General features: G+C 63.3%; 3 protein-coding genes across 3 annotated transcripts in view; 1 reads left to right on the forward strand and 2 right to left on the reverse strand.

The window, feature by feature from the left end:
* Positions 1-1,705, reverse strand: part of BTK (Bruton tyrosine kinase) — a 7,183-nt gene extending 5,478 nt beyond the window's left edge. The window contains exons 1-7 of the mRNA XM_026054673.1: positions 1,565-1,705; positions 1,388-1,486; positions 1,232-1,300; positions 1,005-1,086; positions 737-865; positions 538-644; positions 24-184 (exon numbers count right to left, since the gene is read on the reverse strand). Of these exons, the coding sequence (XP_025910458.1) occupies positions 24-184; positions 538-644; positions 737-865; positions 1,005-1,086; positions 1,232-1,300; positions 1,388-1,486; positions 1,565-1,705 (788 nt within the window). The remainder of the gene's footprint in view (positions 1-23; positions 185-537; positions 645-736; positions 866-1,004; positions 1,087-1,231; positions 1,301-1,387; positions 1,487-1,564) is intronic.
* A 2,522-nt stretch (positions 1,706-4,227) lies between these two features.
* Positions 4,228-5,647, forward strand: LOC112960429 (60S ribosomal protein L36a). The gene is made up of 5 exons (XM_026054675.1): positions 4,228-4,279; positions 4,490-4,595; positions 4,743-4,810; positions 5,174-5,296; positions 5,575-5,647. Exons 1-5 carry the CDS (start codon positions 4,277-4,279, stop codon positions 5,593-5,595), a joined length of 321 nt encoding a protein of 106 aa, XP_025910460.1. The 5' UTR covers positions 4,228-4,276; the 3' UTR covers positions 5,596-5,647.
* Positions 5,648-6,530: 883 nt separating this feature from the next.
* Positions 6,531-11,473, reverse strand: GLA (galactosidase alpha). Its single transcript, XM_026054674.1, has 6 exons — positions 11,302-11,473; positions 10,723-10,900; positions 9,094-9,185; positions 8,004-8,165; positions 7,340-7,537; positions 6,531-7,119 (listed from the first exon to the last, which is right to left on the reverse strand). The coding sequence occupies exons 1-6, from the start codon at positions 11,461-11,463 to the stop codon at positions 6,856-6,858; spliced, it is 1,056 nt and encodes a 351-aa protein (XP_025910459.1). The 5' UTR covers positions 11,464-11,473; the 3' UTR covers positions 6,531-6,855.
* Between the last annotated feature and the right edge of the window lie 812 nt (positions 11,474-12,285).

Consider the following 12,285-nt stretch of genomic DNA (forward strand, 5'->3'; position numbering starts at 1 on the left):
TGATGGAGGAGCGGGGCTCTTACCCGCTCCTGTCGCGCGCCTTCCACCAGGGCAGGTGGCTCTCCTCCAGCAGCAGGTACTCCTGGCCCTTGCGCAGCCGCAGGTCCTGCGCCGTCATGGGCTCGTAGTCGTACATGGCCACCACCTTCCTCAGCTCGCCCGCRGGCAGGGCCTTGGGCGCCAGCTTTGGCGCCGGGGACAGGGGGATGCGGTGACACCAGAGCCTCGGCCGCCCCTCYGCTCCCCACGCGCGTTTCCGCCCGGGTTATCGGTCCCAGGCTGATAAAGCCCCGGGTGTTTTATTGCCACGTTTTATTGCTGCGTTTCCTCCTCGGGGACGGCTCCTCGCTGCAGATAAACGTTGTCCCCGGCCCTCRCGGCTCCTCTCGTGACTCCAGCCCATATCAGGGCCTGCCCCTCTTCCCCCAGGGAACCGCAAGGACCGAGACACGGGGCTCGGAGCCACCTCTCCCTCCTCCACCCGCCGCTTCCAGCCGCTTGTCCTCTCAAAGCCCGGAGCCAACGCCGGGCGCTCACCGGGCACGTCGGCATCGTGGGCGCAGCCGCGGCTCCCGCCTGCTCCTCCTCGGGCGTCGGGGGCAGCGGCTTCTTGGTCTTGCGATGCGACCGCCCGGCCTTTAAACCTGCCGCCGTGGAGAGAAGGGGATGAAGGGGATGAAGGGGATGAAGGGGGATGAAGGGGATGCGGCTGGCGCGGGCGGGCGCGCGCCCTTACTGCCGTTGCGGCTCTCCAGCAGCTTGCAGCCCAGCGCGTTCTTGGCGGTCTGCGAGCAGCACAGGTACTGCCCGTCCAGCCAGAAGCAGGGGTGGTACTTCTGCACCAGGTCGCTGTTGTAGCGGGTCACTGYGGCGGCACGGCAGCGCCGTGAGAGCCGGGCGCGCGCGGGGCGCCGGGGGCGGCCGCCCCCCCTCTCCCTCGACGCCCTCGGCCACTTCCCCCTTCTCGGCGCGCGCTCCTTCCGCCGGCACGCGCCGCCACTCACCGCTGCGGAGCTGCTGGATCCAGCGCTTGCGCAGCTCCTCGGTGGGCGAGAAGACGTAGAGGGGCCCCTCGTCGTACACCACCTGCGGGCCAGCGGCTCAGCCCCGCGCCCGCCCGCCCGTGACGGGCACGGTGTAAATAAGCCCCCTTCCCCRGGGACTTTCCGCTTCCTTCTGCGAGTTTCGGCACGCCGGGGGCACCGCGGCGGCCGCATCCTGCGGGACTCACCTGGAAGGGGTAGGGGAAGCGCTCGATGATGAACATCTGCTCCACGTTGCCGTAATCCTCCCCTTTCCTCTGCAGCGGACAGAGAGGCGCAGATGGGCCACGCTGGGGACCCACGGGCGCCCGGCATGGGCACGGGGACACGGGGAGCCCCCTCACCGGGACCTGCCGCTCGGGCGGCGGGTTGTGCTCGGGCACCACGGTCTCCACGCACGTGATCTTCTCGACGTCCACCGAGCCCTTCTTGCTGCCCCGGCGCTGCGGGAAGACGGCCGGCGTCGGGGCCACCACCGGGACAGGGACACGGGCCCCCCGCGCGCCCGCCGCGCTGCTCACCCCGCGCTCGAAGTCGTACTCGTAGTAGGAGAGCTTGCTCTCGGTGAGCAGGAAGAGGCGCTTCTTGAAGTTGAGGGGCGACGTCTTCTTCTTCTGCTGCGAGCGCTTCAGGAAGATGCTCTCCAGGATGACGCCGGCCATGGCGCCCACGTCGGCGCTGTCCTCGCCACCCGGCTGCGACACCCGCGCGGCGCCCGCTCAGCCCCGCTCTGCACGGGACCCCGGGGACCAAGTCCCAGGGGGATCCCAGCTATTCCCGGCGCCTCGGCGGCCCCTCGCGCCTGTTCACCTTGAGTCGCAGCAGCTGCGCCACGGTCAGCAGCGAGGGGCACGTGGGGCACGTCTGCGCCGCGTCCTCTGCCACCGCGGAGGGAAGGATGGTGAGGTCGGACGGCTGCTCCGGCCCCAAAAGAGCCGCTMTGGCCCCAAAAGAGCCGCCCTGGCCCCAAACGGCCACCCTGTCCCCGTCGCGGCTCGTCCCACGTCCCTCCCCAGATGTCCCTTCCTGCTCCTCTCCTCGCTCTGTCCCCGCGGCCCCTCGGGACTCACTGCCGCCATCAGCCATCGCCGCTCGCTGTGACGGCCGCGGTGACAAGCGGGTGGGTGGAAGTGTCCGWCCCGTCCCCTCCCGCCCCGGCGAATGTGACTTCCTGCCTGTCACACCTCGGCCACAGCACAACGAGCTCCCCCCGCACACAGACACCCTCGGCCAGCGCGGGGCCCGCTCGGCTRCGGGCACCCGTGGAGGAGCCCCCGGGGCGATGAGGCCAGCGGCACGTGGCAGGGGGAGAAGGGACATCCCGCGCCCCCGGGGGGCTTGGAGCCACCCAGGGCTGCTCCATCACCCTGCACGGTCCCCAGGGCCAGAGCTTGGACACCGGGTACCCCGGGGTGACGGTCCTGCCCAGGGTCCTGGCTGCAGCCCCAGCACCCACAGAGCACCCTGATCCCTGCTCCAGTGTAGCCTCTATGTCCCAGCACCCACGGAGCACCCCAATTCCTGTTCTGCTGCAGCCCCAGGGTACCCAGCACCCATAGAGCACCCCGACCCCCTGCTCCACTGCAGCCCTCAGTCACCAGCACCCACAGAGCACCCTGATTCCTCGCTCCAGTGCAGCCTCTGTGTCCCCAGCACCCACAGAGCACCCCGATCCCCACTCGGTGCAGCGCCAGGCCCTCATCCCCTCTGTCCACAGTGCCCCCGAGGCCGCTCGCACCCGGATGCGGAGCTGAGGCCGCCCAACTCATCTCACTGCTGGCTTGGCACCGCGAGGCTGCTGGCGAGGCCAGGCCGTGCGAGGGGCCGCCCCGGCCGCAGCGGGAGCTTCACCGGCCATAACGGCCCCCCCGGGGGCCACACGGACACCCCAGGCCCCGCTCGCCGCCCACGACCTCACGTCCCCCTCCCTCCCTCCCTGCCCACCTCGGGGCCCTGCAGCTCCTGCCCCGCAGGGACACTCGGTCCCCCGGGGGTCCCCGCGAGCGGCCGCCCCCCCCGTGCCCCGCTCACCGGTGCCGGGCGCCCCCCGCGCCGCGCGGCCCGCGCACCCCGCGCCCCAGGAAGGAGCGCCCGGCCCAGCCCACCCTTTCGGTTCCCCTTTTTCTGCTTCTGACTCAAAGCAGCGGCCGCGTTTCCTCCTGGAGGCGCCCGGGCCACCTCCACAGTGCCCCCCGCCGTCCCGGCCCGGCCCGGCCCGGTGCCACCCGCGCGGGCGGAGCCGGTGCCGAGCGGAGCAGCGAGAGGAACGAGCAGGGGGGCGAGCCCAGCCCTGCGCAGCCCCCAACCGGCACACCTGGATCCAGCACAGCCAAATCCAGCACATCCATATGCAGCACATCTGGATCCAGCACACCCGCATCCTGGCACACTCTCATCCCTGCACACCTGCATCCTGGCACATCCACACACGTCCCTGCACACCCGCATCCCTGCACACCTGCACATGTCCCTGCACACCTGCATCCTGGCACACCACTTATGTCCCTGCACACCCACACCCGCACACCGGGAACCCTGTACTCGCACACCCGCACAGCCGTTCCCGCACAGCCGCACACACCTCCCCGCACGCTGCACCTCCTCCTGCTCCCCCTGCGCATCCACCCGCTCCAGCCCTGCACCCCCTTCCCCTTGGCCCCCCTCTGTTCTCCTTACCCCCAGCCAGGACCCCCCACTCCCGCACCCCTAAACATCTTGCGCCCCTACTCCCACACCCCTAAATGCCTCCCTACCCCATAAGCCCCATTCCCCCATCTCTACACCCTCTCATGTTATTCCCCCCTCCCCGTGCCCCAGGCCCATACCCTCCATACCCCTGTCCCTAGCGCTCCCCAGACCACTGTAACCCTGTACCCCCTGCTCCGACCCCCAGCCCCTAACCCCCCGACTCCCTACAAGCCCCAGGCACCATAACCCTCTTCCCCAGGCCCCCAGCCCCTATACCACCATACTCCCCGCAAGCCCCCAGCCCCTATACCCCTATACCCCCAAACCTGCCCAGCTCCCCACCCCCTATAGCCCTATACCCCCCACCCCCTATAATCCCTGTGTCGCCCCCGAGCCCCATCCCCGCGCTGCGCCCCCGCCCGCCGCCAGGGGCCGCCGGCGGGTAGCGCTGCCCCATGCGGACGGTCCTCCGTCCTCTCTATGGTTCATCCGCTCCCATCCCCTTCCGCTTCCGCCTTGCTCTTTCTCTACTAGCCGCCGCCAAGATGGTGAGTGCAGGCGCTGCGGCCCGGGCTCCATCCGCCGCCATCCGCGCCAGGGGCAGTACGCTGCGCCCTCCCGCGGGCCCGTCCGCCGCGAGGGTCCGCGGCGCCGCCGGATGGGCCGCGGATGGCGGCGGCAGGGAGCTCCGATGGGCCGGGGCGGGTGSGGGTGGCCGCCGGTGGCGGCCCCGTTGCTGAGCGGTGCCCCCGTTGCAGGTGAACGTGCCCAAGACGCGGCGCACGTACTGCAAGAAGTGCGGCAAGCACCAGCCGCACAAGGTGACGCAGTACAAGAAGGGCAAGGACTCGCTGTACGCGCAGGGTAGGCGCGGGGCCGGGCCGGGGCCGGGGCCGGGCCGGGGCCGGGGCCGGGCCGGGGCCGGGGCCGGGCCGGGGCCGGGGCCGGGCCGGGGCCGGGGCCGGGCCGGGGCCGGGCGGCGCGGGCACCCACGGCCGCTTCCCCCCGCAGGGAAGAGGCGCTACGACAGGAAGCAGAGCGGCTACGGCGGGCAGACCAAGCCCATCTTCCGCAAGAAGGTGCGTGCGGGCCGGGCCCCCGGGTTCCCGCGCGGCAGCCCGTGCAGGGACTGCTCCGCGGCAGCTGCGGTTCGGGGAAAGCTGCTTTACCGGCAGCGATGTCGCCATCGCTGCTTGTCGGAGGGGAAGAAGGCTCTGAAGGGGGAAAAGCCCACTACTTAATTACAATTTTTGAGGTATTGGTTGTTTATCCTCAACACTTATGAAGCCTGCAAGGCTTTCAGTGCAAYGAGGCCGTGACAAGGCTGCAAGGAAGCCAAGGGAGGGAGGTTTATCCATGGTGCTCCGGGCTGCTGCTCCGTCCCAGCGCTTTGCTCCCCCTGATTATTGGTCTCCCTGATCTGCCTCTGCTCCCSCTGCCAGGCTAAGACCACCAAGAAGATCGTGCTGCGGCTGGAGTGCGTGGAGCCCAACTGCAGGTCCAAGCGCATGCTGGCCATTAAGAGGTGCAAGCACTTTGAGCTGGGAGGGGACAAGAAGAGGAAGGTAGGTCTGCGYGCCAGAGCCCTTCGCAGAGGGGGTCTTTGGGTGGTGACGAGCGCAGCTGCGTGTGGGGCAGAGGGGCTGCCACCCGCGCAGGGAGCTGCTGAGCACCCCAAAATCCTGGGTGAAAGAGGCTTTGTTGAGCTGAGTGGGGTCAGTCTGCGTGTTGTTGGGGTGGCTGAGGCAAAGTGTGGCTGACACAACAAGGCTCTGAGCTGATGGTGCCTCAGGAGAGGGGAGGTTCAGCCATGAAGTTRCTCACTCCGCCTTCCTCCCTACAGGGCCAGGTGATCCAGTTCTAGGCTCTGCCTTGCCCACTGCTATGGACTCTATATTAAAGTATTTGGTAAAGTACCTTTTTTCTGTGTGCATCTCTTCTTGTGGGGATGGGACTTGCAAGTGCATCAGCTCAATGGGAAGAGTTTTTGTAAATCTATGTAACAGACAGATAGTTTGTGGCCTTGACTCTTTATGGTGGGGTTTAGAGAAGTCCGGCACTGGAACCGACCTCCTTGCTGCATTTCTGAGAGATCTTGTACAGGAAATGTGGCCTGGGAGGCTCTCAGCTCCCTTGTGCAGTAGTTYCTCTGGGCGAGCCTCGTGTTGGGGATGTTGGTGGCTGCAGGCTGTCCTCCAGAGAGGCCCTTCCAAACCTGCACAGCATCCTTGCAAACAAGTGGTCTTGTTTCTAAAACCAGGCTTTGTTTCAAATACCAGGCTGTACTCCTAGCAYGGTGAAGAAAGCTTAGCCCTTTCCAGGGGCGTTTTAATTCAAGTATTTAAATCAAAAGGACAAACCAACATACCCTGATTGTGTCGCAGACAGAAGAGAAGCCCTTTGTACCTGCTGTTTGTGTGACTAAGGACCCGTGTAACTTTAGCTCGAGGTTCCTTCCAGTCCTGGAAGGCAGAGACGTTCCTGGAAGGCAGTTYGCTAAGGGAGGTGCCCTCCATGGCCACAGGAAGCATAGGGAGGGGATATCTTGCCCAAAAGCGAGYGACAAGCCATTCCCAAGGGCAGGAATTCTGTGAGGAGGAGGAATGCCTGAAGCTCTGTTCTCAGGCATGGTACTTTGGCCAYGTTCATGCTCAGCAGAGAGCTGGCAAGAAGGCAGTTGTGCTGGTGGGTTTCTCCAGGAGGGAAACTCTTTCCTGCAGGGAGCAGAACTATCACCCGGCCTGGCGAAGCCGGGGTGAGGCAGCGGGGGTGTCTCCTGAAGTGTCCCGCGAGGCTTGGGAAGAGCTGCAGGAGGCTGCACTTGGCACCTCCCTGGTTTAGTGGCACTGGTTATTAACGAAGSGGCCGCTGCCCTTGCAGCCCCTTAGGAAAAGGGGGTAGGGGAGATGCGAGAGGAAGGGTAAAGGGAAGAGAAGCAGCATCCCCTTCTCTGTCATCTCCTCTTTGGGTCTTTGGTGTGCGAGGCGGAAGCTTTGGGGTGCGCATGGAAGTGCTCGGAGGGCGCAGCCTGTGGGGAGGACAAGGCCACCCCGCTCCATGGCGGGGGACGCGCTTCCTGGGACGGGCTCTAGAGACACCGTCCAGGGGGTCGGCTCTGTGCCTCCTATAAGGCCACCACTTTGAGCAGCGCGGTGCCCGTGGGGTTCACCTCCACGCTCAGGGAGGACACCCAGTTGTGAAGACCCCAGTCCCTGCTGGCCGGCAGGACCTGCTGGACGGAGCACATGGGGTTGCAGGCCAGCCCGTTGCCGAGGAAGGCGAGSGAGAAGGTGAAGTTCCGGGGGCCCCCGATTTCCTGGCGGTTCAGCACGGCCACCGCGTGGGCTCTGCCCGACAGCGGCCGCTCCCACAGCTCAAAGTTGTCGTCCTGCCAAGAAGAAGAAGAAAAATCCAGGGCTTGTGATGGGGGAGATGGAATCAGTGCTCTTCATGCCTCTCTGCTTAAGCAGCCTCTGGGAACACATGGGCTCACTGTGCTCCCAAACCCTGGGGTCTCTGTGTACCCCCTTTGTCCCCAGTGTCCCCTCCCTGAGGAGGTGCCCCCTCTGTGGCCCAGACAGCGCCCGTAGYGCCAGGCCCCGCTGTACCTTGGTGATGCGGTAGCCCTGCTTGCCCAGCGGGTCCTGGTTGATGGCAATGACCTCCTTGTTCTGGAGGAGGCCCTTGGCCTCGGCGCTGATGTCCCGCAGGTCGTTGGACATGAAGAGGGGAGCTGCCATGATGGCCCACATGGCCATCTGCGTCACCGCCTGCTCCCAGCTCAGCCCAAAGTTTCCGATCACTAGCTGTAGGGACATGGGAACGCTGCTGACGCCGTCTGCCCGGGAGGAACTGAGCCGCCCAGGTGAGCACCGGGAAGGGGTGGGATGAGGGTGGGACCCCAATTACTCTGGGGCCTCATTAGGGAGGCCGTGCTCTGTCACCGAGACCAGCTGGTTGGGAAAGGTGGGGCAGGTGACTCGGGGCAATTTAGGATGAACCCATGGTGGCAGCCGAGAAGGATCCTTATCTCATGGTAGATGTGAAGGTTGCTCCCAGGGCTGGGTGTGTTTGAGACTTCCTCAGTGCCACGGGAACYGTATCCCAGAGCTGAGTGCTTAGGGGGTGCTAGAGCCGCATGTTCCCAGGCAAGGCTCCCCACACAACGTCCTTGCTCCCAGGACCCCATCAGAGCCTTTGCTCTCCCTGTGCCACCTCTGAGGCTCCTTCTCCCCATCCCAGCTGGATGAAGATGGGTGCTGCAGTACTTGCCATGTCAGGGTCGTTCCAGCCCCCTGGTCCTGCTATCTTCACGATGCTGTCCTGGTGGATGGCTGTCCAGTCCAAGATGCTCTTGATGCTGCTCCAAGAATCAGAGATATCAAAAAAGTTCCTCCAGTGGTTGCAGTACTGCTTGATCTCCGTGTAATTGGGCTGCCAAAACAATTAGTGTGCTTAGCCAGAGAGCTTGGCTGTGCCAGAAGACTGCGTGCAAAGCTGGGCCAGATGAGGGATATTGTGGGGAAAACGGGGCCGGTCCATCCTGCCAGCAGCTCTCTGGATGATCCAGTGCATCTTGCTTCCYTAAAACCCCTTCTGCTCTGAATGACTCCGCTCTTGTCACGCTCCAGACAATGCTATCCCTGGGAGAACAGCTGTGAGCACCAACCTGCCAGCAAATCTTCCTGGGCCCTATTTAACTGAACATCTAATGGGACGAGTGGGCTGAAACTGAGATAACTGAGTCCTAGTAATTACTGTCATTTCTTGGGTGGACACYCTGCCCTGATTAGTAAGTGTCTGTGGGAGGGGATGGCTGCATCCTGTGTGGCAGCACGGGGACACCAGCCATGGGTGGGGAGCAGCATGTCAATCGTGGCCCCTTCTGACCGACGTTTGTCAGTAAATGATAGGGAGAACTCCCCTATACGCCCTGTTCGGGGTGTTTAATACACCGCACTCTGGGTCTGCAGCACTCCGCACAACGGAGCGTCCTGCAGGAATAACCCTGAGTCACCAGCGAGCTGGTGTGTGTTGGTGCTCAGGTCCTGGGAGAGCAGAGCAGATGGACGCTGCGGTGCTCCAGCAGCTCCAGCTGGGCTGGAGATCCTGCTGAAGCCCTGGGGAGCTCCCTCCTTTGCAGCAAAGCGCTAGCTCAGCTTTGAGGCTGCCTCGGGACTCCGGAGGAAAAGTGCGGTTTTCCTTCACCTTGCACTCACCTCTGTGGGCAGACTGAAGAGCAGCAAAAAAAAAAAAAAAAATCTAAAGAGGCTATTTTGCAATTTTAGTGCTTTGCTTTGAAGTGTTCTTCCCGCTTGGAGCACGGCTAGGGCCAGGATGAGCCCTGTGGGGCCCTGCTTACCTGCTGCGTRGGCCTCAGGTAGAAGGGCCACTCACAGGAGTACACGATGCTTCTTCCAGTCCTGTTCAGGGCCAGGGACATGTTTCGGTAGCCTAAAGGAACAGAACACGCAGGGGTTACATGGTTTGCTTGGGCAGAGAAGAGGGAACTGATCCAGCATCACAGGTTTGGGTTTGAGTTCCACTTTTGCAAAACTGAAGCTGAAAAAGCATAAAGAAGAGCGGGGAGGCTGTGATCTGCAGCCAGGCTCCTGCCTGTGGAGTAAAGCGAGCTGCTGTACGGCCTCGCTGCAGGTCACGGGCAGCGCTGCTGCTCTGGGACTGCTGATCTCCCCGCACACGCTGCTGCGGGTTGAGGCTGCAGTTCTGCTGCCTGGTGGTTTTTGCCTCTAGATACCTGTCAAATACAAGTTGGTATTTATTAAGCTGCTGGGTCCGGCTTTGGTGGCTAACGTTGCAGACATATGTCCTTATGCGTGAGACATTTGTGCCATATGGACTGGGCAGGAATGCAAAAGCGATGGCTTTAGCCTGTCCTTGTCCCCAGAGAGCCCTGTTAAGTCCCTTTTAATCAGCACAGAGAGAATGAAGACTCTGCTCTCTCTCCTCAAACCGCTTTGATATGACTGGACTTTATCTGGCTCCCAGTTACGCTCGACCAAGAGCCTTGAGCTCAGCTGTCGCTTCGGGGGCTGTCTGAGCTGCGCTCCTGGCCACGGCAGCCAGCGCCTGCCAGGCCGACTGGCTTGGATGGCACCGTCACTTGGGCAGGTTCCCTCTGCCAGAGGCAGGACCGTGTGTGCAGGTTCCCTGCTGCCAAGCCCTGTGGTGTGGTCGGTGCCAGCAGGGAAGCCCAGCGAGGAGAAAACCGTATCCTGGGTGCAAGATTCCTCCCACAACCCACGGTGGGTTGCTGGCACTTAACAGGGAGCATCTGGAGCCGGAGCCCCCCAGAACAGCAAGTTACTGAGTTTTCAGCTCCTGATTTTGCCAGCCTGTGTGCAAATAAGTTCTGAATTGGCATTTGCACTGGCACGCTTTAAAATAAAAATCCTGGTAGATTTTTCATGCCAGAATTGTCTTGACTTCTGTCTGTTACGAGCCCTGATAACTGTCCTTTTTGTGGCTGATTCAAGCTGCTTTGGCTGAAAGCTGATCCGCTGTGACACTGCTTCACCAAGGGGATTAAGGGTTAACTGTGTGAAGTGCTCTGAGTTCTCCAGCAAAGGCACTCTGGAAGGGCAAAGCCTTTGCTGTGTTAAGAGCTGATGCAGCAGCGCGCACGGAGATCCCCCGGAGTGCACGGTGTGTTCCTTTTCTCAGCGTGCTGCAGCCTCTGGGGGGACGAGGCCGCTTTTTGAAGCCAAACATGCAAGGGGAAAGCTCCGGGAGGCAGGCGGGGGAAAGCTGAGTGCGTAGATAGAAGCCACTCGGGCTAGAAATAGTTGCTRCCTTGGAGAGAACTACCTTGAGGTCGGGAACACAACCTTGTAACTGCTTTTATAAGCAAATATCTTAATGGCAGAGTCAGGGAAAAGCAGCTTTCTGGAACCTGCCCCTTGCTGGAGTTCCTGCTGACTGCAGAATGTTCCCAGCTTGCGACACGGCCCGCTCTGCAGTCAGGACGTACCTTCTGCCAGCAGCTCCAGCGTGCCAGAGTTGCAGCCGTCAAACTTGAGCAGGTCCACGCCCCAGGACGCGAAGGTCTGGGCATCCAGCTCGTAGTGGTTGTAGCTGCCGGGGAAGCCGGCGCACGTCCTGTTCCCGACATCGCTGTAGATTCCCAGCTTCAGCCCTTTGGAGTGGACCTGAGCTTGCGGGTAGAAAGAGAAATGGGCAGTGAACAAGGCTGGAAGAAGGCGGGTTGGGACAATTTGGGAAGCAGGGTGTAACTCAGGGGACACGCAGCTGCCTCCCACACAGCCTKCCCTSCCCTGCCCTGCTCCCTGGGGTGAGAGCAGTGCAGCTGATCATCACATCCCTCTCTGCTGCCAGCACCCTGACGATCCACGGTTCAAAGCTGTGTGACAACGAGGACCAAACTTTCCTTCCACAAGGGAGGTCGCATTAACCCGAGCGCTGATTTAGACAATCCTTATGGACTGTCGATCCTTACGGACAAGGCCAGGCGCGGGTTCCCCGCTCCCACACACACCCCTAGCTCGGCGGGCCCGGCTTCCCGTGTCGCYGTATGGGACAGGGCACTCACGTAGTCGGCCAGCTTGCGGATGCCGCCCGGGAAGCGCGTGGGGTCGGGCTGGAGGCGGCCGCAGGCGTCCCGCGTCGGCGCCATCCAGCAGTCGTCGATGCAGACGTACTCGTAGCCCACGTCGCGCCAGCCGTCCGCGGCCATCGCGTCAGCCATCTCCATGAACAGCCGCTCGCTGGGCGCCGCGCGGGGAGCACAACAAGGGGCCGTGGCAGCGCGGACGGGACCGTAACAGGGACGCGGGCCCGGCCACCTGCCGGTACCGATGCCGGAACCCAAAGCAGCACCCGGGTCCATGCCCATCCCTGGGGTAACAACACCCTCCCCTTGCCCATATAGGTCTCCATGGTAACACCCCCCCATCCAATGGTGCTGGTCCCAGGTCCCCCAGCTAGTCTCCATGGTAACACCACCACTTCCCCTGCACCAGTTTCCATGGTAACACCACCCCACACACACATTGCTGGTCTCTATGGTAACAGCCCACATCAGTGTCAGGTCAGTCTCTGTGGTGACAATCCCCTCTCCTCCCGCTGGGCTGTTCCCGGGGTACCCTCGGCCGATCTCCATGGTAACACTCCCCTTGTTGCCAGGCTCTATGGTAACGAGCACTCCCCAGATCTCCATGGTAACACCCACTCCCCGTTGCCAGTCTCCATGGCAACGCACTCCCCCCACCCGTAACCGGTCTCCATGGCAACACTCCCCACCGCTGCTGATCTCAGGGTCTCCGCGGCCGGTCTCCATGGTAACACCCCCCTCCCCGTTGCCAGGCTCTGGTAACACACACTCCCCCACCGGTCTCCATGGTAACCCCCYCGCCCCGGGCCGGTTCCAGTCTCCATGGCAACACCCGCCGGCGGTGCCGGTGTCCCCGCCGGGGCCGGGCGGTACCTGACGCAGCGGCGCGGCTCGGCGGCGCAGTCGGTGGCGCACAGGAAGCGCTCCCAGTGCAGCCAGCCCATGGGCGGCGTGCGCGCCGCG

This window comes from Nothoprocta perdicaria, unplaced genomic scaffold, assembly GCF_003342845.1.
Source record: "Nothoprocta perdicaria isolate Ctin4 unplaced genomic scaffold, notPer1 scaffold_124, whole genome shotgun sequence".
NCBI classification, from domain to species: Eukaryota; Metazoa; Chordata; class Aves; order Tinamiformes; family Tinamidae; genus Nothoprocta; species Nothoprocta perdicaria.

Excerpts from the sequence above, each read along its gene's own strand:
- LOC112960429 (XM_026054675.1), top strand. Across the intron at positions 4,596-4,742 it reads GGACTCGCTGTACGCGCAGG|GGAAGAGGCGCTACGACAGG; the intron begins GTAGGCGCGGGG and ends TTCCCCCCGCAG.